This window comes from Dermacentor andersoni, chromosome 5 (assembly GCF_023375885.2).
Source record: "Dermacentor andersoni chromosome 5, qqDerAnde1_hic_scaffold, whole genome shotgun sequence".
NCBI lineage: Eukaryota > Metazoa > Arthropoda > Arachnida > Ixodida > Ixodidae > Dermacentor > Dermacentor andersoni.
Window position 1 is genome coordinate 113,804,552 of NC_092818.1, and position 24,517 is coordinate 113,829,068.

Sequence of the window (24,517 nt, forward strand, 5' to 3'; positions counted from 1 at the left end):
ATACGTGGGTTGCTCAGTGAGGCGTGCGAAGCGCTAAGGGCGCTTGGTGGGGCTCTAGGGATAAACTCTCCACAAGCTCCCCCTCCTCCCCAACCTCTGCGCCTCTTTCCCCAACGTCTGTAACTGCGCGCTCGCGGTAAAGAAGATTGTGCGAGGGATTGTGGGAGAGCAAAAATAAACGGCGGCGCCCGGAGAAAGCCTGTAACAAAATTGGGACAGTTGCCCGTGGCTTTTGGAACGGCGGCGGTGGCAAAGAAAGGGCGTTATTCGAAGTGCGTTCGAAGGTGGCCTGCAGGAAAACGGATTCCGCATCGCAGACCAACGTAGTTGGAAAAGTGCATTGTCGAAGTGAAGGAACTCTACTCTTCCTCCATTTCTACCGAAACCCCCACGCTCGAACAAGAGGGGACTGTATATAAGAGGCTGAGGGGAGAGGGGGGTACCAGCCCAGGTGCGATGGATTTGTAAGGAGACAAAAGAAAAATTGCGCGGTGAGGAATTGTCTTGCCGAAAAACAAATAAAAAAATAAAATAAACAAAGGGTCAGTGCACATGTCGCAGCTAAGCAGGTTTGCGTCTCCCGAAGCTGTGAATGAAAAAGGGCCTCCTCTAACACTTTCTGCGAAAACAGAGAATGGGGGCCTTTGAAGAAGGCTTCCTCCAAGAAAGGCCTTCGCTGAAGCTGCAGGAACACCTCTAATGGTGGCATGGTGGCGTGTTTTGTTTCGCGAACACTAGCTGCAGTGAAAAGGTCACTGTCTCTGTAGATTTCAAGCACTCTTGTAAAGCCTTTCTTTTGAGAGGTAAAGTAGCGGGCTGCAGAAGTGCTGCCTCAGGCCGACTTCACTGTTTTTCATAAAATAAGTTCTCTCTTCTCTCTTTTCCTTTCTGCGCAGTGTCACTTCATATCTTTGTAACTGTATATAACAAAAACATCATTTAGGCACATACACACAGAAGCCCTATTAGAGTTATGACTCACACCGATAGTACCTAAAAAGGAAATTAGTCATGATAACCCACGTGCTCAGATTTCTTGCGGGAAAGTCATGGGGTGCGTCTGTGAGTGCGATGCTCCAACTCTATAACGCATTGTTCCTCGGTCTCCTGCGCTATAGCTTACCTGTACTGGGTGGCACTAGTAAGATCAACCTCCGTGCCCTCCAGTCTGTGCAAGCTCAAGCTCTACGAATTTGCCTTGGACTTCCCAGATGTGCATCCACAGCAGCAACAATAGCCATCGCGCATGACCACCCCATCAATACGTATCTTCAAGTCGACACTTTAAGAATGCATATCAGGCACTTCGCCCGACTTCCATCGCATCATCTGGCCTCCCTTCCTGCCGCTCGACCTCGTTCAGCGTTTAGCAAGATTATTGCCGCCAGTCATGGAACTTTACCGTCAAACTTCACGCCTGCAGCACGACCACCTCTACCACTGTGGGGCCTCCATCCACTCCTGGCTCTAACTGTTATTCCCGGTATCAAAAAGAAAACGGAGATGTCAACTTTCGCCCTCAAACAAACCGCGCTTTCAGTGCTACAGGACAAGCACAGAGGACGCATCCACGTTTACACGGACGGTTCTGCCTCCTCTAAAAGTTGTTGAGTTGTTGAGTTGAGTTGTAGGCTACTGGTGGGATTAGCCTTGCAGTTGCTGCCGGCAATTGCTCCACCGTAGCGACACATAAAATAAGTAAATCACATAATCAGACACAGAACTCACAATTACAAATGGTCACTCCTCAGTTGACCATGTGGAGGCCAAATCCGTGTCCTGTAGGTAATTTAAAAAAAGGCGAGAGACCTCCTTCCTACACAACCTGTTCCCGCGCGGGAAAACAATGTTTTGAAGAAAACTGTGTGGAACTCCTGTCTTCTTGAGGGACCCGAATAACACCCTCTTTTCCGCGTTATACACAGTACAGCACATTAGGTAATGTTCTATGTCACCGCAAACACCACACGTTGAACATAATGGTGATAACGCCAGGCCAGTCTTATACATCCACGCAGGGGTACGAGCAGAGCCCGTGCGAATGCGGAGCAGTAAGGTGGCTTGGTTTCTTTTGAGACTCTTGATCACACATGGCTTGTGAGGTGAGCTCCACAAAGAACTGAAGTGGCACAACACCGCTTCTCTGAGGAGTCTGTTGTCCTCTTGAGGCACTCTTCTCAATGGATTCCCAGACAGCACTCTATGGGCGAGGCTGTCCGCCATCTCGTTGCCTATGATACCTATGTGCGAGGGCACCCATTGGAAACGTATGGAGAAGCCTTTGATATGGAGTTGTGCACCGAGCGTAGGGAGCTAAGGCATAAGGCATCAGTAGGGAAGCTTGCCTTGCCTTCGACAATTGAAACGCAAGCGCTTTTTGGGCGTCACTATTGACTACCACCTACAGTGGCTACGAGCTGTGGACTCGGTTGTGATATCGATATATTCGCGTCTCAATGTGATCCGTAGAGTTGCAAGTGAGCGATGGGGAAATCACTCGTCTTCAATGATCAGGTTGCACGATGCACTAGTGACGAGTCGAATAACGTATCAGCTCCCTTTAATTTCCCCCTCAATATCACAGCTGGAACGACTTGAGGTTCTGCACAGAAAGGGCCTAAGAAGGGCTCTTGGCGTTCCGCAGACTGCTCCTAACAATGCAGTACTTTATGAATCTCTATCGAAACCTCTTAGCCTAGTCGCTTCACAAAGGTTATTGATGCAAATTGGCCGCCTCAAACCGACGGCAGCCGGCCGAGCCCTTCTACAGCGCCTTCGAAAGAGATCCGAGTCCCGAGTGTACTTGGCACTAAATACTCTTGGTTACCTAGGTCTTGACGCTAGAGGCTGAACTAAGAGGTTGAAACTGCCTTGGTCATTCGCGAGCCTCGATTGTTCGTTGACAATGCCTCACGTACGCGCTAAGCGGAGTTTTCCTCTGGCGGCAACACGTTCGCTGGTACTGGAAAATCTTGAGACTGAATATGCACGTCATCTTCAAATTTTTACTGATGGCTCTATGGACAAGGTCAAAGGATCTAGTGCAGCTGCTTTTCACATTCCCTCTTTGAAGTATGATTGGTCTGTTCGCTTCACTGCAGTCATGTCCTCCACAACGGCCGAAAACGTTGCTATTAAGGCAGCTCTAAAGAAAAGAGATAAGGAGTAGCCGGCGCCTTAAATTGCGCGCCAACATCTCCTTATATCATATCAATAAAAAAAAAAGAAACTGCGGTTTTGTACGCCTCCTCTAAAAGTTCAGCTGGAGCAGTGGTGATTCCCGCAGAGTGTGTCACCCTCAAGTTCAAGACATCTCACATTACATCATCGACGGCTGCAGAACTCGCAGCTATCCGTGCTGCTCTGGAGTTTATTGTTCACAGATCATCAGATTCATGGTCCATCTTATGTGACTCAAAGGCAGCTCTCCAGTGTATGATGTCCCCTTTCAACCACGGACCAAATGTACAACTAGTCGCAGACATCCGACTACTCCACCATCACGCAATCAACAAGGGACACAACATCATCTACCAGTGGATACCGGGTCACTGCGGAATTTCGGGAAATGACAGTGCGGATGATGCTGCCCGGTCGGCCCATGATGGTGCCCAGATTATACCCATACCGCTGTCAAGAACAGATGCAGCCACAAGTCCTCGCTTCCTCGCCCGCCAGCTTACGCAGAATCTGTGGAACACCAGTGAATTCACGAACGCACGTCTCCACAGATTGGATCCACGTCTGCAACTCCGTCTACTACCAGGGTTATCACGAGCGGAAGCAACACTTCTGTGCCGCCTGTGGCTCGGCGTGGCATTCACTAACTCATATTCATTCCGCATTGCAATGGCCGACAGCCCTACTTGTGACACCTGCGGCTGCGAGGAGACGATTGAGCACCTCCTTTGTGACTGTCCTCGTTACAAAGTGCCAACAAAAGCGCTCGCGACCGCGCTCGAAAAACTGGACAATCGCCCCTTTACAGAGGAAAAAACTCTAGGACACTGGTCCAGACGGGCTTCGGCACTCCAGGCCTTAAGGGCTTTGCTGAAGTTTTTAAGGCAATGCGAATTGTGCGACCGCCTTTGAATGTTGTAGCGCGTAGTTTCGCTTTACTGTGTGAATTTTGTGGTTTCCACATTTTTTCCTCTTCTTCTTCTTTCTCCTTTTATTCCCTTTACCCCTTTCCTCAGCACAGGGTAGCCAGCCGGTACTTACACTGGCTAACCTCCCTGTCTTTCCTCCCCTTTGTCTCTTCCTCCTCCAATAGTACCTTCCTCCCTCACTCTCCTTTCTTTTCTTCCCTTAAACCCCTTCCCCTGTGTACGGTATAGCAAACAGGACGTGCGCCTGGCTGACCTCCCTACCTTTCCTCCCTTCCTTTTCACCTTCATCCTCCTGGGTTATGATGGACTACGTACAGAACCATTGATGCAAGATTAGCGGCTGGTAAATGGTTCAGCCATTGTCTTAGTACTCGGTAAGAGAAGCTGTCCTCTGACGTATCTCACAGCTGACGTTAACTACATTGCCTAATCGTAACTATGTTCATGCATGTTAAAAAATTCAAGGAAACAAATGGCGAGTGGTGCAACAACTACAGTTTAATTGAAACTCCGTAATGTAACAGCGATGACAGTATGTACAATAATGACGTGAACTGTTATTGTTTACAAAAACAAAGGAACTAGAACGCAAGTCACTTTGCGTTCTTAGACAACTCAGAAATCAAACTTGCCTACACTGGACACTGCTAGAAAGTAACTACCTGAAGCATCTTGTTCAATCCACGTTAGCTGAATAGCACTCGGTTCAGTGGGCAAACCTACAAAGATTGATGGAGACAGGTAAAAATCTCTGCAACAAACATCATAGGAGTTATTTTTTGTACCTGTCATTTTTCGCACAGCGCTCGCTGCTAAACAGACACAGAGTGCGCAATAATGCTGTCTCTACTGAACCTTCGTTTCATGACGAAGGTTTCCACAGAAGACTCACTAAAGCGTCAGAAGTCCAGAACATGGCGGCACTGTACACAGTTATTTTCACCATCGGATCACTCAGTATGACTAAGTAGATCATGCACTACAGTCATAAACGCAAGTTATACCGACAATTTTTTTACAAGCACAGATGCGTCAATTTACTATATTAACCCCGCAAAGTCCAACGTATCATTTTTGATACACTGAATTTGATGCCTGAAAAATCTGAGTTAGCGCTGTAAACCCAATGTATAGCCCACACTAGCATTTTTGATGTTCTGGAGGGCGTGTTCAGTTGTGAATAGTGCAGCGAATGAATTACTAATTAAATAACTATCATACAAATTATTTTCCTCAATTATAATTTCGCTGTTTTCTTAATGTCAATATACTCTCCGTGGCCAGAAATACGTGTGAGCAAGTTGTTTTAATTTTCTTTCACTTGCAACAGTCTTTGAGCTTTGTGGGGTTAAATTGAAGTGCCAAATGCAAACATAGGCCTTCCAAAGAGGAAGAATAGCGCTAAATTTGCTGAGGCATTGATAGCTGCTCGTAATTCTGAGTAATTTTTTGTTGTAAAGAAGATCAGAGTGGCTAGTTGAGTTTTGTGGTAGGTCATTTCCTAATTTGCTGCAGTGCAGTCGCAACGCGCGCACGCACACACTCACGCACTCAAACACACACACACACACACACACACACACACACACACACACACACACACACACACACACACACACACACACACGCGCGCGCGCGCATGACCACAGCATTGCATGTTGTCTCATGTACTTTCTGTCTGTGTCTCTGTACCTGCGCTGCAATAAATTAGAAATACACAAAACATTTTGGTTGTAGTAAACTCATCATTGTACCTTACATATTATCTGCTATAACTGCGTTATACAGTTATCATATACACACTTTACACACTGAGATCGGCTTGCCGTATAAAGCACCTTTCCTGACCATGTTTTTCGCACGGCAACATTTATTTTACCATTAATAATCGCACCCAGTTCTTGAAATAGACCTGCACTGGACCACGAACCCAATTATTTTACTAATTGTGTCTTCCTCTTTTATGCAGTGCAAATTTCGCAATGGTTTTTCACAGAATGTCAACTACCCGGGTAACTGCAGGTATATATAAGGGGTGACCATTTTTAAGGTTTTCAGGATTTTTTAATATTATAACCTGTGGTAGATAGAATAATGCCATTCCTTCAGCTCAAAAATTCAAGGAGACGCACGTTATTTGCAGAAGAAAACGAAACGCATATACAAATAACTGACGAAAATTCACTAATTAACTTCCTAATTAATTGTATTACAGCACGTACTTCAATTTACGAATTGCAGCCGGTCTGTTTGCAGGGCATATCCGCTTGGAACATATTTTGAGGATGGCCCGTGTTTCGAGATATGCCCCATCAAAATCGTGGTAAGAATGCACTGTTTTTCCATTTACTATTCTAGCAAAATTATATTTCATGCATTGACGCACAAAAGTAAATGGAACGCCCATGTACTTAGTCACACACTTTGGCAATGAACATCTTGAAACTGGTGTCGCCCTGAAAATTCCTTTGAAGTGGATATGCCTTGCAAATTCATTGGCTATCATTCGTAAATTGTAATATGTGCTCATTGGAATTTATTCAGCGAAATTCCGTTAATTGAATATCTGCTTCGGTTTCTTGTGGAAGTGATGTCCGCCTCTTCGAATATTCCGACTGAAGCAATGGAGTTAAGCCATATGTCAGAAGTGGTATTTAAAAATTCTGTAAAACCTAAATATGATCGCCCGGTATATATCGACCAACATATTCGCCGTTTTACTTGAACGCTTTCAACCAAGATTGATGATAGCAAACTTTCCAGAATAATAACGCTTGTTATTTTCTGAACCACTTCTGTGATGGTAAAAAAAGATAAATAAGGATGAGCTCATAAAACAGCGGAGCTCTTTTCCCAATTAAGGCGGAAGAAATTATGCATACATTCACCCTTATGCATGATACACTGATTCGTGTACGCATACTTAGTAATCTTCCCGCCTCCTTGCAGTGGTGTATTTCATGGCCAAGAAGTTAGTATAGCATGAGTAAATTACCAGAGTGATTTTCGGCATCGTGGATATCACGGCTTGAAGGCTCCAAACATTTTCTTGTTATCTGCGATAGAGCGCAAGCTGGTTAACTATAGCAGTACCAGGCAGGCCTACGATAACACAGCTGAACGCGAAGCGCCTTGTGTCAGGAAAGTGGGTGCTGTGTAATAATTTATTAAATCGTCATTTATCTTCGATGCCGGGAGATCAGTGTTATTTCTTTTTCACGGACGCTGAGCAACTATAATACCTTTCCGCATCAAGACTAAAATTTGCAAATGGTGACATCATTTCTTTGTCACTATGGAAACACGAAAGTTGATTTGTAAGAATTTGACTAACATCATACGTATTCCCGTCACACACAACAGCCAGGGCGCGCTTTTCTAGAGCGTGGACTGGCGTGCGCTAAATAGGTTAAGTTTTCATACTGCGCTGCCAACAGACGAGCAAGATTGATTCTGAACATGTGGTGCCAGACGGGTAGGCCAATGCCAATAGGGTCGGCTCGCTCAACAACAATAATGGGTGCCGCGGTGAGAGCTCTAGAGCATTCATGTCAATGAGTAGACCTTGGTATCGTAGCCTGGCTTTTGCTATAACCTTATCATGCTCACAATGGGAGTCCTATGCCGAAATGAAGTACGCAGCAGAATGCGCGGCAAGGAGCCTGGCTGGAGGTGGCCAGCCAAATCGGCCGCGCGTTTTGCGAAACCCGATCCGTTGAAATAGTGGCCTCTGGTGAGTGCACAGAGACACCCAGAAGCGGGCTGCTATAGGTACCCTAAACAAGCGTGACGGAGGCTCCGCAGTCACGGCGACACTTCCCGCACTGAGAAGAGCTGCGTTCGGAATTTCGGTGTGAACCCCTAAATAGTGAGCGGTTTTTGTCTTCCAATAAGCAAGCTAGCTATACTTAACTGGATCGTTTCACAGCACTAGTCATATCTTAGAGGCATCATGGGGCAGCGAGAGAGCACGGTGTTTTCCTCGACAAAAATGGCGACCTTATTCGGCCATCCTGTTGCGACACAAGAAAAAAATAAGAAAAAGAAAAGAATGAAGACGAAAGAAAGGAAAAGTGCACAGATTGACCCTGAGACCGCACGCCATCTCTTAGGTTGCAGTGGTTTTCCGGCGCTGTTTTCGGACACGGCATGGTCGTGCCCACTCCGTCGAGCATGTGTTTTCGAACACCACAGTCTCCTGCTTCTATGAGCAATTCGCGGAGGAACATCCGCTCCTGGGGCACGTGATTCTTGGTGTGGTCAGCGATTGGACACGAGATGAGAGACGACGCGAGACGCGAGAGCCAGTAGCAGGAGCGCCATCGCAGATGGAACTTGAATGTGGGTAGAAGAGGCTAGAAGTGGGCGGCACAGGAGAAGGTGAGAGAGAAAAGAAAGGAAAACGAAGAGAATTTGTTTTAGTAAAAACTTGGAAAGGTCAGGAGAATTTGCTAAACAAAGTCGCTCCTCGGTTATTACGGACACGTTGTGTAGCGCTTAAAACTCTAGTTTAGTGAGCCGTCTATAATTACAAGACGATGATAAGTGGAATTGGCCCAGAAAACTCGCCAGAGAATATCCGATGCCACAGGAGTAATACTTCCACATATGTCGTGCATGCTTTCATAGTTGTTACTTATAAAATCCCATATTTTATACTGCATGTATGTATTTTTAGTGTTGTGCTATTGCTCCTAGATCTTGCTATTACTGTGCTAAGTTCACACTCTCAATGGCACTTTTGACGAATATAAGCCCAGGATTTCGTTGAATGCTGCTGTGTGTTCAGTACTATTCGATATTTGTCGGCCAGTCGATGTTTGGCTAATGTACAGGCTGTCTCTATTGGCGACCCCAAAGTATAAGGTCACATTTGCTCGTTTTTTACAGACAAGTTTCTGCAATAAGCATTCGCACATGCATCATAAATGTATGGCCCAAGGGAAAGGAGTCCAGAATTCCTGTATTTCACATTTACGGATCCGTAATAACGAGAAGAGGCTGTATTCAGCTCCTGAAATGACGTGAGAAATGACGCTGTTGGGAACAAATAACACATGTTGCCCTAGCAACGAGCGACAGGCACACAGAGCGAATGACCATATTGCAGTGCATGGTACGCAACCCTAGTTGTACTTAATACAGCAATGTGCCCAACTAAGTTTCTCTTTAGTGCGCAGTGTTAGATTGGTTACACGTGCCTACAATTTAATTATGAATATAAGGCGCATTGCATGAAAGACAAGAATAATTCAACGGAGCAACGACGCAGCAGTGTAGTACATGTGGTAGAACACAGGAAATAGACAACGAAGGGAGTACTTTAAATCACGAACAAGGAACACTGAATGGAAGTTTGGTTTCTGACATCCGGAATAGGCTTACATCAATGCTTACTCTTGCTAGTGCAGTACAAGAAAATCCGTGATTTAGGTATTCGAACTTCCTGCAGGAAACGGCGGCAGAAGGTCAAGAATTTCTCATGCCCGATAAACTAAATATTTGATTCAAGTACACCAGAAATGTTCATACTGACAAAAGAACCGCTAATAAAAGCATGTAAAAAGTGTTAAAAAAGCCCCTATTTTCATAAACGAGAAGAAAGGGGGTTAACGGAAGGGTACGAGTTTTATTAGTGATATTTTATAAGATTAAGCGAACAAACACTGACACCAAGGACAACATAGGGGAAATTACTTGGGTTTAATAAATGAAATACAGAAACGATAAACTTATGGAAATTAAAGTGGATGAAAAAACAACTTGCCCCAAGTGGGGAACGATCCGACAAATTTCGTGTGCGATGCTCTACCAGATTGCGAAGGTTGTGGGATCGTTCCCCATGCACCTGTGGCAAGTTGTTCTTTCATCCACTTTTATTTTTATTAATTTATCGTTTCTTTATTTCATTTATTAAGCACGAGTAATTTCCCCTATGTTGTCCTAGGTGTCAGTGTTCGCTTCTTATGAAATGCCCCTACATTCATAGACGTTTCTAAATACGTAATAATGTAAAACCACTCATACAACCACGTGATTCCCAGTGTAGAAGCTATAAATAACATTTTGTATTACTGCTCTTGGAGGGTGGTACAGAACAGACCAACTGCAACGACAAAATAACAAGCAAAGAACACAAAGAAATAATTGTGAGCTGTAATTCAAATTCAAAGATAAGGTAGAGCGCTGGTTACAGCTCACCAACGAAGTGTAGGAATACCTTTTTCTAAAATTAGTCATTATATGCCATTAGCACCCGTAAAATGTGTGCTTTTATTCTTAAGAGTTTTCAAACGAAGAGGTCAGAGAGCAAGATCCGAATATAAACAGAAAAAGAACTGACGTAACAAGGATAATTTCTGACACGCAATAATAGTGACTCGCCATAACATCTGTTTTATAGAAAGCATACAATACATTGAGATGAATGTCTACGAGCTTAATGGTCAAAGGGCAATACAATGTTTTTTAAATTTTTTCTTGTATTTTACACTTTTCTTTTACACGGCATCTTGGCACCCGTTGTGTACGTCGACCAAGACGTGGTCCTACATGGCACGCAGGGAAATATGTGGTGCCAGAGACACTTTTAGACTGACTTAGACTCACACGATCTTCTAAAACAGCAGTCAGGAAAAAAGAGATAATGGGGTGGTCCGGCCATAGCAAGTGCCGGTAAAGCTTTTTCAAGGCTAGAACCACCTGTATTGAAAAACAGCGTGGCCTCCAACATAACGTAGATATGATCACCGAGCAACTTGCCTGTCGACCATGTACATAAGTAGCAATATGCTGCTGAGGAGATTACAATTATAAACCGACTTGTACAGTTCAAAACACGGAAGCAAATGAAAAAGCGTATGGTATTTTGTTTTGGTCCACATATTATGACAAATCGTAGCTCGACGCCGGGGATGGTAATTTTCTGCTAGCTGGAGAACGTGTATATAACGCTTACATGTGCCTCGCAGTGCCTATTAGTAACATGTGCGCTTTTGCATGACTGTGAACTCATGGGCGAGCGGCAGAGCATGGCGCGTTCTGGACAGCAGTGCTCAGGTGGTGCAATTGACGGTGTTGAGTATAGTCTAACATCGCCTTTAGCAAAAATAGCAACAGCACGACCTCTTTCCGATGTAGAAGGTGTCCCATCTAATTTTAGCCATAGTATGGAGATATGCGAATGCCGCGTAGCTGAACAGAACCAAGGTAGTGTTGTTTGTCGTCACATGGAGATGCTCAAACAATATTTTTCATAACGCCTAACTACATCATTAGTCTTAATTAAGTAATGAACTTCTCGTATCATATAATTAGATGAAAAGTGTCAATGAGAAAATTGTAAAGCGACATGTAAAACTTCCGATGCAGCTTTCTGTTGCTCAGTACGTGCCACATAAAAGTGTTTTTCCGAGCGTGAAAGAATCCCGCGAATACATGCAAAGTGCCCGAGCGGTAGCCCGAGAGCTCGCTACCCGGGGACCACTGGAAGAACTGTCCAACCCAGACGACGCACCGACAGAACCACTGAACTACACTGAAACTCTACAATATTATAGAGATACCAGGAGACACTTCCCTCCACCACATAATTCCCTTAACCGAGAAGATGCTGTCGCGTGGCGACAGCTTCAAGCTAATTCATTTCCCTGCCTCTTTTACCTTCACCTCCTCCGCCCCACACAATATCCCTCGTACTGTCCCTCCCTATTGTGGAACAAAGCCCACTGTATGTCATTGCACCTGGGAGTGCCCACACCCTCCGCGCTACTGCCCTATTCCTTCACCTTCACCTTCCTCCTGGGAGACTGTGCTCACCAGCTCAGACCCGCAAGTGCAGCGACGGCTGATCCGGCGGGCACGCGCAGTGGCGCGAGCCAATGGGGCCCTGAACTAAGGGCTTCACCCTACGAGGAAGTCACCCAATCTCAAGACAAATAAGTGTTCTATCTCTCTCTCTCTCTCTCTAGTCGCGCGCCAATTTTGCGTGCATATGTGGGCTTCTTTCTCGCTTGGAAAAAACACTTTTATGTAGCACTTATCGAGCAACAGAAACCTGTTTTCGGTGTTGCTCTACAATTTTCTCTTTGAAACTCGCCATCTAATGCTAATATTTCAGAAGTTAATTAGTTATGGCTTTTTATCTAAATAGCCGGAATCACAAAAATATTCTGAGTATCTCCAAGCGACGGCATACAACATTGCTTAAGTTCTGTCCAGCTACGTAGCATTCGCATATATTTAAAGTCTGGCTAAACTTAGCTGGTACACCCTGTATTTTCTACCTTAATTAAATTTGCGAACTCTAATATCCCCCGAAGTGCCTCACTGCTTCCGTAATCTAGAATTGCGCGATGCAACAGTAGTATTCATTGAATGTGTCTCATTTATTTTGTCTCATCCGTTCCGGTTGGCTCAGCCAATCAGCGCGCATCAAAATTGATGTCCCAGAAAGTGTTTGATCGAAAAGAGGAGTCTTGGTTTTATCTAACCGAGATGGAAAGATGGAAAGGCACTGTTTGGCACGAACTGGGAATGATCGGTGTCAGAATTTCGACTAGGGAGGTGGATCTATTTCATAAAGTCAGGACCGGTCCCCGCTGTAGGCACAACTTTTTTTTTATCACAATTTATTAGTCGGTCTCGTTTGTTCGCGATAGTACATAGACGCTTCTTAGTTCGGAAAGAAAAATATTAAAGCGATCACAGGGCACCGCTACATATTACATTCGGAATTCATGCATCGTCGCAATTATTTTTTTGTTAGGTATTGACAAAGATTATTCTGGCTAACCACGATACCCATAGAGTAATTCAATATGACCATATTGACCGGTACTGGATGGCTTTGTTTAATTCAAGGTGAGTATCAGGGATAAAAAAAATTAACGGCATAAGCAAATGAGCCTATTCAGTATATTCATTATTGCGCAGAGCGGTAACATTGTCGGGGAGGGAGGCAGGACCAGTTGACAAGCAAACGGAACTGACGATATTCGTGGAAATTGACATGTGTAGTATTTCCCTCGAAATTGTCCAGTGCCCAGTATGTCCGAGACGCATGTGCGTACTTAACAGCGCATGTGTTGCACATAGGAATGTTTCAATAAATACTCAGCTGCTTCGTCTGTCCCGTTCGCCTGGCCTCTCTTTTCCTGACAATCAGCCCAGCAGTCTACAATCCCCAACTCTTTATACTGATATCGTTAGGCACGTGGTCTGAAATTATTTTTCTTTTCCTTTTTCATGTATTCGCATTCAGAGCTGCTGTGCTTTAGTCATGCTCATGAAATGTAAAATAAAAAAAAAGTAATGTGAACCGCATGACTCAGTCTGTATACAAAGAAAATGAAATTTACACCATTACTGCGTTGAATGCCAACCGCCCTACTCCCAAGCAATGAAAGCCTCATCGTGGTGGTTCATGTTCGTTCTACCGTTTACAGCACTTTGTTGCGGTGTTTGTTCCCACAGAATTGGCGCCGCCGAGGTCACACGTCAGTCACAGGGGCATGCGCACTCCCAATAAGACTATATGCACACGCCTTATCAGTCACAATACACAAACATAGAGTTAGCGAAGAAAGTACTTTTCGGTACTCACAATCTATCCGAATGAGCTTTTCCACGAACATAGTCTTGAAAGAAGGGGCATCTGCCGAAACTTCGCATTTGTAGTTGCCGCCTGTGAGGTGATCCACATTGCGGATGAACACGGTGCCGTTGTTTGAACGCTGCAACTGGAAGGTAACAAGAGAGCGGAGAGCACTGAGTGAGTCCCTCATGCAGTGTTTGCTTCTTCACTTTCCAAGCAGACTCGATTGCATACCATATAGTTAGGCTGCTGAGCGTGAGCGTAAAAGTAAGAGAAGAATCGGCACATGATGGATATCGTGCAGTTCTTACAAGTCAGTGGCGGGCTAACCCTGGTGTTGAGCCCCAAACATTTGTACCCCAAGCACTCAGTCCTCAATTCCAGGTGCACTCATTTGTACATGCGATTCTCAGAAGCTTCTTGCAGTTTTCGCAACCTCATACAACGCTTTGAAGGCGTTCGCTTCGTTTTCTCCCACGCCCAACAGTTCGTCTGAGATAAAAGCAAGAACGTAGCCTAAGGCCCTGTGCGAGGAACGCGACAGACGATTAACATAGTTCTCGCCTCTGCGCGACGTATTACTTTGTTCGTCTCTACCGTAGCGTGCAGAAAGAAATTTGCGCTCTTTTCTTTCTTATTTTGTTCTTTTCTGTGCGACTCAGAGTGAGGAAAAAATCAATTTTTTTTTGTTTCCGGAGAACGATGTGCGCGTCACTCCAACACGCAATGTGCGACGTCGCAATGCCTGCGGGCACGGTAACTTTCTACGCATATATACGCGCGTGTCGAGCGCACGTGCGGGCCGTAGCACTGCGACAAGTTCGCGCTCGCTCACGGGTCGTTGCTCGAGCCTCACACGCGCGCAGTGCTCATCTTCAAAAAAAAAAAAAAAAAAAAAGAATAATGCGTAAAAATGAAACAATACACTCGTAATCATCTAAGACGTTCTCAAAGACGACGACGACGAAGACGACAACGCGCAGTTTTCAGCGAACTGCGACGTCGTCGTCGGCGCTCTGGCAGGGCGCGCAAAATCCGCGCAGCGGGCGCGGAGCTCGCGCCTACACCTATATACGCGCTCTCCAAGGAGCGCAGGCGGGTGGACGATCGTTCGAGGAATCAAGACAAACGACGCGAAGGGGGCATCCTCGCGGCGGTATATACATAGAGAGAGGGGAGTGCATTTGCATTCCCATTACGATTGCTAGGCTGTTGCGCGCCACCACATATGAAAATGGCGGAATAACGAGCGCGAACTGCATTACATTACGCGCGCTCTTCAAACACTCGTACGCCTTCGCGCCCATTGCGCACGCTCCCTTCCCGCCACGCCGCAGAGACGCGGGAACAAAGTTATAGGCTCCGCTCATTACCATAATAACGAGTGGAGCGGAACAGAAAAAAGAAAGAAAGAAAGAAAGAAAGCGCAGCGCGTCGTGTGTAAATATTGTAAGCCGAGCGGTGGCCCGCGTTACGCGCCCCCCAGCCCCCCTTCTCGCCCGAGAGCTTGCTTCTCGGTATTAATAACAAAGACTTAATGCGGCGAACCCCGCGAAACACCTCTCACTGGCACCCGCGTCGCTATATATGCATGTTGCGCGGCCCTACGGCTGCCGCGTCTGCGGAAGCAACGGAAGCAGCCGAAAGCAGCAATCTCTGTCCTGCACCCCCTCCCCCCTCCCTCCTCCACCCTCCATCACTCCCAACCGCTTCTGCCTTCTCGTGCCGTTCGTCGCTTGTATTTGCTTCTCGGTGTTGAGTGTGACACACTCTGCCGGGCGCTAAGGCTGTGCGAGACGCTGGCGCGTGCATAAAAAAGCACTTCACGTCAAGTGCTGCTGTCCGAAATGTGCACACGGGACGCGTTTGCGTGGCTGCCGGCGGCACGGGCGGGCTGTGCGGGGCCGTGTGGCATTCGGACGCCGGCAAACCGCGCGTGGCTCGATGTGCTATACCTGCCGAGGATGAGTGATTGTGTGCCCGCATGTCTTGTCTACAAACGGGCGTTAGACTTTTGGGGTTATTTATTACTACCGAATGTTGTCAAGCACACCGTACTCGCAATGATTTTGAGAGGTGCTTTTGTTTGTTTAGAAATGCGCCAGGTAAAGAACAACTTCCCGAAGAGCTTTTTTTTTTTCTCGTTTGAGCTCTATTTGCGGTGTTTAAAGTGCTTGAAATAATCATTAAAAAGAACAGTGCGAGTTTATGATGAGATAAGCGGTGTTTAATATGTAGAGCGATTCCGTTGTATGAGAAAACGCCGAAAAAATTAAAAAGACCTGTGATTTCACTAGAGTTCAGCATCTTTCATGACACAGCGCCTGCATTCGCAAGAAAAAAAAAAAAAAAACAAGGAAGGAAAGAAAGAAGCCTGCGCGGCCATGCTTTTCGCTTTCGTGTCTTGATGACACACAATATAGACAGATTGACGGTTTTTCTTTTTCTTTCTTTTCTTCCTCTGGCGTCATTTATCCTAAACGCGCAGAGTAAGATTTTGCGCAGAGCATGGATAATATATTACGTTTCGTGGAGTGAGTAGAAAATATCACCAGTGTTTTTCAGCACAAATAAAAAAAAATAAGGAAATGAAAGGTATAATTTTACGGAACTAAAGTAGAACTTCAGCCCCGCAGCTTACTCAATTGCAGCCTTTGTCCAAAGTGTATGGGCTCGTTCGCACCTTTAACATATGTGTTGCTTGGCTGCTTGCCGTGCTTTCCCGTCGCGCTCTCAGCCCTCCAGACCATTGGAGGATTAGTACGAGAGTTCTTTTCATTCTCCAGGGCACTGGAACGTTTGACGCACCACAGGAAAAGGGCACTCACGGGCAACGTAGACCGCACACTTTCGACAAATACCGTACGTGGCGCACTCGAAGGTCGCACACCCTTACTGACCTCCAACATAAACGACTGCGCAGCAATAATGCTACGAGCAAACTTCCCGCGATACCTAAATGCCCTTTTTGTACGGTCGCGGCGGAATACTACTCACGTCGACCCTGATGCCGTCCACAGGAAAGAACTGCCCGGGCGGTCGGTCGGAAGGCACGAAGCGGAAGAACTCGACGTCGTCGCGGTACCACTTGACCGAGTAGAGCACGTCCCCCTCGAGGTCGTAGGCGCACCTCAGCCGGGCCTCCGTGCCCACAACCACCGTCTGGGGCACCTCCAGCGATAGGATCCGGATACAGCGCACTCCTGCCGGAAAGAGAAAACTGAGCACGCGACGAAACGGAACGTATGTACGCCATTATTGTGCCTTGCGTCGCGACCATAGGTGACAAGTTTTGCAGTTATATGGAGCACCGCAACAATGGAAGTAAGGAAACAAACGAACAGCATGTCACCAGATGAACGTACAGTGTTGTGTTTACTGAAGGAGATAAGTATGATATTACAGCGCTCCGCACACTGTCTTAAAGGGAAGCACACCTAGGAAAACTGGCCAACTAATAAATTGAAACAACTTCCTGTAAAGGTGGCACAGAAGTCAGGCTTTCTTATTGACTGACTGGAAATTATTATACATAAGTTATTTATCCCTATTCGTTCCATCAGACACTGGTGTCTCTGCAGTCACAGCAGTTCTCTTTCACCGAAATACTTCGCAACCGTCCTTACTTCAGTCGTTCTTGCTCCTTCGCGGCTTCAATGTTCGAATAAAAGAATATTCGACAAGTTCCCACATTAAATAAGAGTCGAACGGCAGAGACTATCCGACTCGTATTTGAAATCTCAAATATTCGCACACCCCTATACTTCTATGTTCTGCACACGAGACCAAGTGTAGCAGTGAGCTGGAATAGCGTGACATATTGTGTAAAGAGGGCGCTAGTTAACGCATAGCTTCAATGTCCATAAATAAACTTAATGAAATTGCGAAATGGCGACCTGAAGAGCCGCAGACGAACTTCTTGCACTGGACGTATGAGGCTACCGTTAAGTTAAAGGACTCCCTGTGGTCGTTCCGAAGGCCTCGATTTTGGCAAACGGTGCGAAGTCACAAGGCAGTATGCAATTCTTTTTTGACCACTAGAATAAACCAACTTGAACGGTTTCCAGAATTTTGTGGACTTCATTTGCAAACTTATCAAATGCTGAATTCTCCGTTAACGTAGCACCTTATTTACGTACAACAGAGCTCATGCGCTCAATTACGTCGAAAAATAAATGTTCCGGAGCCGAATTCGCAAAGCTTTTTGTTCGTAAGTGTTCTTTGCAGTGGCCGGCCGCCTTCAGTAATCATATGTCCAGCATCAGGCTTACGAACATTTCTAACGTACGAGCTGTTTATCAACACGAGCCCCGGTTCTCACGCATGCGGAGAACCAGTTTAAATTCGAGCTGGATTGTCTTGCGATAGATGTGCCGTCGACTGCTGAATTTGTAAAATATTTCTGCGTATTCGTGTTACTCAGCACAAATTTCGCCATTATATGCCTGTAAAACAAGAAGCAACGGTCTAACGTAAAATGAGACGTTGTCTTGCATCGTTGTATCCTACTTTTTAAAACTCATTGTTAACTGCTGCGTATTGTGTTTCTCGCCTGTTTGATCGCAGCACATCCTTCTGCGTTGAATTTTAGACAAGAACGGACGAAACGGACAGCGTGACGCACAAGAGAGTAATATTGAAAAAAAAAAGATAATAAAAGAAAGAAAAAGAAAGCATGAGTTTGAGTGCTTTTATTGGGCAAGACTTAATCACGCCTTTCGAGTGCGCTTGAACTACGCGAAGTTCCAGCTCGCGAAGCTTTTGTACAATGGTAGCAAGGAGGAGACAGTCGCGCCCAGTGAGCGTCTGACACGCAATCGATTAATCAATGCTGGATGTGAAGTGACTCATGTATTATGTTGCGATGTATTCTGGCATACGTTTACAATAATATTGCGCATCTCTCGCACCGTATATATTTTTGCCGTCGCCATGGCGCGCTGAAGAAGAAAGGTCGGTCAAAAGGGTGGGCGGTTGCCAGCGTCAGGGGCGCTTCGATCGCCTCCGGGCAGCTTAAAGCGCGACGTCTGGGAGAGAAATGAGGAATAACGAATGAACCGCTTGGGTAGCGGGCGGGGAGCTTTGGCATAATTGATAATGAAGGGGGCACGATGAAGGGCGTTCGCTCCAGGTCGGATCAGCACAATGTCTGACACCCGTATCGATGCTGTTTTCGCGCTTACACTGTTGGAGCAGGAGTATACCCTCTGGTAGCCAGCAGGTGTCCTCGAATTGTTGTAAGTGTGCCATAAGTACTCGGATGCACCTTACCCGTTGCAGCACTGAGAGCGAGAGATAGACAAAAAATGTTTTCATCATTCGGACCTTGCGGTGCTTGTGTAGTCTTCGATTCGTATATTTTAACATATGCATCGCTCTCACAGTTTATCACCGCAGCGAAATATCGCCCGCAATCTGTCCTCGCTTATGTTTTACAAACCCGTAAAAAAAAAAAAAAAGAATGTGGCATCATGTTACCATTTGTTGCGTTTACAAGGATGTCCCTTGTTTCTTTTTGTTTTTTTTTCAGAGGACTTTAAAGATACAGGGCGAATAAAAAAATGAAGGAACTGACTGGACATGAATCAAAGACTGGAAAGCCCGGAGAGGTAGACGCGATTGTTTTTAAGCTTGTGTGTTTTTTTAAATTTTAAACAATGATTTGATGGCCCCTTAGCGCACACCCAAGGCACGACACTCGAGCGCTCTTGCTTTCTGCCTCGATTGGGAGGTGGTCGCCTAGATTCTGAATCGAACCCGCGACTTCAGGCTCGGCAGCGAAACGCCACTGCCACTGAGACAGCGCTGCCGGCCAAAACCCTTTAAGTCGAACTGTTCTCAACGAGCGAGGCGTAGTGAACCTGCTTCGCTTGCGAAAGTTTTATTCGCGTGGTTTCGTTTCTTATCGGCAAAAAGGTCACTGGACATCGCTCAGCCGAAGGCGTGGCGCGATTCTGCAGCCGGCGGATAAGACCTTGAGAACGACGTGAGCACGTCGCGTGACAAAGGCTCGCGGGGTTCCCCTCCGTTGCCAGGAAACGCCATCTTGAAGGTGGCTTTCTTCCTTTTATTTCTTCGACTTGCTATATTGAATAACAGTCCAGTAGTCGCTATGTGGACGGCGCTGCAGTATTATTTCACACCAGAGGCACCTCCGCAACACTTAGTCCGTTTACGTCCGACGGTCGGTATCGTCCCGCGGAGCCCCGCCTGATCGCTCTTCCTTTCCCAATCTCACAAGCCACCAAAGCGAATCGAGGAATAGAACAGGCGCAGAAAAGAAAACATGGAAAGGACCGATAGCAAAGCCGAAATAGCAGCTGCGATGGCGTTGAGATGTATCTGATCGCAGCTTACTGAAAGCCGACTGTCCTTTGTCCCTCCCCCGCCATCGCTCCCGCTTTCTCAAGAAAATGGGAATTACTCCCTCCTTCCCCCGCACCATAAATGATCTTTTGCTCACTGTCATCATGCCTTCCGGCTGTACGGAGACTTACGTGGTACAAGTCAAAGCTCGCGGGGCTATAGATTTGGCGTGGGGAGAATAAACGCCAAGTCGGACCTTATGGACCGCGAAACGCCGTTATTTTGCCCCATTTCGAGCGGAGAGGGGGGAAAGTCGCGAACGATGCTTGGAAATAAGAAGAGCCCTGCGCATCGAAAGAGAGACCTTACCGCGTCAGTGTTGCGGTCGTGTTCGCGCCAGCCACAGCTGTATTTCAGCTAACATGGCGTGCTGCCGTGAGTATACTATGTCGCAGGTCCAGTTACCACATGCAGTCTACGCAGATAAGAGGCGAAACGTAAAGAAAAAAAAAGGAAGAAGGAAAAAAACAAACGCCAGTGCAGTTAGATTCAGCTGCTGGTTATGGAACGTGATACGTTCAAAAATTGATCCGTAATACTCCACTGCCGAGTATTATTACTCCACTGCGAAATTGTTATTGTCGTCACGATACTCTTGCTACAGCAATTAGCGACACGCTAACAATACGCCCTTATCTACAAATAAAACGTCTATGCGAATAAGCCATTAACTTAATAAGGTCAACAAAGTGGGGTGTGCTAAGCATGACAAATAGTGACATTGTGAAATTAAAGAGCTGAGTACAACTGTCATCATGAACTCACAAAAAAACAGAATTCCCGCTTGGCAGTGCGTACAACAAAAGGCGTTCGCAAAAGAGTAGAGATGAATTAGTAGAGAGAGAGAGAGAAAGGGAGAAAGAGAGAGAAAGGGAGAAAGAGAGAGAAAGAATTGCTTCACGCTTTTATGAACAGGAGTTATTCAGAAACCCGAGAACGCATTAAAGGGGTCCTAAACAGGATTTTCAGCTTGAGATGTTTGCCAAATCACGTTTCAAGAATACCGAGAAACTTAGTTGTATAGCAGCCGATGACTTGGCAACGTATGAAATATGAAACAACACACACACACAAAAAAAAAACAAAAAAAAAACAGAAAATTATCTTTGGTGATGCTTTATTGAAGTTCTTGCACCATATTTGACTGACATAAAGGGCTTTGTCTCTTCTCTATCTACTGCGTGCTATTGTTTAATTAAGTGCATATTGGTAAATAACGAAGGCACTGCATTCTCATTGAATTGAAAGCTGGATCTTAGAAATTTTGAGAAGCTTGCTTTTTCAATGTTCAAGCTCTGTAAATGCTATAAAATAGCTTGGATGTCATGATTAAACATGTGCTTATGGTGCCTCGGTTTGCCATCTTACTGAAAGGAAAAAAATCAATAAAGGAAAAATGTTGCTTCTATTTTCTGCACTAGATGAACAGTATTGCTACGAAGAGGAAGCCTGACGCACAAGTGTATTTACAACTATTAACATGGTGAAAAAGTTAATGGGGAAAAGCTAAACGTGCAGGCTGGTAAAAAGGTCGGAGCTCTAGGAGACAGTCTATCACTTCTTCTTCGTCTCCCTCCTGCGCGGACGGTCCTGTCCAAATGCTCTCGGGGGCTGGAGCGCTGTTCCGGCGCTTCTTGTAATGATATCGCACCAGATTAACGGTACGGTGTTAAACGGGACATGTGGACGACGTCAATTCATAGTTGGGATGAGGACGGCGTGTCTTCAACACGGGAAATTTCGTAATTTAATTGACCCAATAGTCGCAATACGTGGTAGGGCCCGGTATAGCGTGACAGCAGTTTTACGGACAGACCGACATGGCCACTTGGAGTCCACAGAAGAACGAGATTTCTAGGAGAGAACTGAAGGTACCGGTGATGACTGTCGTAGCGGGTCTCTTGTGACGTCTGAGCCGCTGTAAATCGATCACAGGCAATGTGGCGAGCCATATGAGCCCGGCCAACGGCGTCATGAGCGTATTGCGTGGCATTGCGTGGTATCTCGTGATACCGAAGGCGAGCAATCCGTGGTATCACGACGTGACGAATTCTACGCATATGTCATGTAGGGCAAAGAGCTGTCCTAATCGCGATGGTCTGCTGAAACGTACATAGACAACATCTCTGAAAAAGTGCGATTTAGTCGTTCAGTCAGTCTGTTCGTTTGTGGGTGATATGCAGTTGCGAGCTTGTGTTTGTTGGAGTAGGAACGAAGTATGTCTTCGACAACATGAGACAGGAAGTAGAGCGGCCATGATATGTCAGCAGCTGCCTTGGCGCGGCATGATGAAGAATCGCGTCTTGAAGTAAAAAGTTGCTACATGTGTAGCACAGCTGGTGGGCAAGGCACGTGCAATGGTATAGCGAGTCGCATAGTCTGTGGCAATGGCTATCCATTTGTTTCCGTTTATGGATGTCGGGAAGGGGCCAAGAAGGTCCATGCCGACACGGAAGAAAGGCTCCATGGGACTATCGATTGGAGGAAGGTGGTCAGCAGATTGCGCACATGGCCTCTTTTGACGTTGGCAGGGATCGCAAGCCGCAACGTAACGTCGCACAGAGCGGTAAAGGCCCGTCCTGATGAAGCGACATCGAACTCTGCCGTAAGTGCGGGAGGTGCCAGGCTGTCTGGCAGCGGATGCGTCGTGGAGCTCAGCAATGAAAGTAGAACGGAGATGACGAGGGAAAACTAGCAGTAAATCTGTTACATAAAAGCTGATGCTGCGTCGATAAAGAATGTCGTCATGGAGCGCAAACATTCTGGTTGAGCGATCTAATTGTCCTAAAGTCAAGCGTTCAATGATCGACCGGAGAGAGTCGTCCTTTCGCTGCTCAGTAACGATATCGCGAAAGTCAGAAACGGCCAGAAGGCAAGTGTTGGAATCTTCTTCGTCGTTGTCAGGAGGATCGGCGGGATGACGAGACAAGCAGTCGGCGTCCAGATGTAAGCGGCTGGACTTGTACATCACAACGAAGGAATATTCCTGATGTCTGAGTGCCCAGCTACCAAGGCAGCCAATCGGGTCTTTTATTGATGATAGCCAGCACAGGGCATGGTGGCACGTGATGAAAGAAAATGGGCAGCCAAAAATGTAAGTGCAAAATTTAGCCACTGCCCACACCAGAGCCAGGCGCTCACGCTCGGTGATAGAAAAATTGCGCACTGAAGGGGACAACAGGTGACTGGCGTAGGCAATGACGCGCTTGACTCCATTTTGCTGTTGGGCGAGGACAGACCTATGCCATAGCCACTGGCCTCTGTGTGAACTTGAGTTAGTGTCGATAGATCAAAGTGGCCTAATATCAGAGGCGTTGTTAGCAAGCGGATGAGAGTGTCGAATGCATCGGCTTGTTCGCGGCCCCAAAAGAGCTTAGTGTCCTTCTTAAGAAGGTCAGTCAGTGGCCAGGTGATATCTGCAAAATTTTTAACCAACCGACCAAAATAGTAGCATAAGCCCACACGAAGCTGGGCACATCTTTGGTGTGCAGGGCACAGGAAAGTTCTTGACTGCGTGAATCTTATCAGAATCAGGACATATACCGACATAACTGATAAGGTGGCCAAGAACTTTGACTTCGCGGTGTGCAAAATGGCACTTAGAAGAGTTAAGTTGAAGGCCAGCCTCTCTAAATACCTCAAGCATAGCGGCCAAGCGAATGAGGTAGCTGTCAAACGCAGGAATAAATACGACGACATCGTCCAGATAGCATAAGGAGGTGGACCACTTATAGACCCGAAGGAGAGAGTCCATCAGTCTTTCGAAAGTTGCTGAGGCATTATAAACTCCGAAAGGCATAAGCTTAAAATGGTAAAGGCCGCCCGGTGTAACAAAAGCGGTCTTCTCACGGTCGAGTTCATTAATCGAAATCCGCCAGTAACCACGCGATTAGCTTTTCCCCATGTAACATTTTCCCATGGAAATAATTGTGAATACATTTGTGCATCGAGCTTCCCTCTTCGTAACATTTGGTGGAGGTGAGAAGTAATGACTCAAAACAGAACTTTGCAGTGTCCCCCGCTTCGGTTCTTCACCGATGTTGCAGGAGACAGCCTAACACTTCCTCGTCGTTTCCCTCTTGCGCGCACGCTCCCGCCCAAATGCACCGTAACAATATACGGGGTGTTTCAGCAAACACTTTCAAAAAATTTTAAAGGTTGCCTGTGGCAGATAGCACAATTCTAGTTCATGAGCTGGTCTAACTGAAGCGGCGGACTTTACTAGCACGAGAGATTGATATGCATAATGGACTAATTAACCACTCACTAATTAACTTTTATAACTAATTATCTTATGGCCCATATTGCGATTTAAAAATTTTAGCCCAGTTGTTCACAAGGCGGGTCTATTTGAAACGAATTCTCAGGTTGACACCAGTTTCGCGATAGGGAGAGACAGATGGACCATTTGTAACCACAAAGGAGGGAGTCCATCACGCGTTCGAAG

The 24,517-nt window shown here is 46.1% G+C and overlaps 1 protein-coding gene across 1 annotated transcript in view; it reads right to left on the minus strand.

Annotated features, from left to right (window-relative positions):
- Positions 1 to 4,586: 4,586 nt before the first annotated feature.
- LOC126531060 (uncharacterized) overlaps positions 4,587 to 24,517 on the minus strand; it is a 69,487-nt gene continuing 49,556 nt past the window's right edge. The window contains exons 2-4 of the mRNA XM_050178444.3: positions 16,702 to 16,907; positions 13,714 to 13,849; positions 4,587 to 8,464 (exon numbers count right to left, since the gene is read on the minus strand). Of these exons, the coding sequence (XP_050034401.1) occupies positions 8,370 to 8,464; positions 13,714 to 13,849; positions 16,702 to 16,907 (437 nt within the window). The 3' untranslated portion in view covers positions 4,587 to 8,369. The remainder of the gene's footprint in view (positions 8,465 to 13,713; positions 13,850 to 16,701; positions 16,908 to 24,517) is intronic.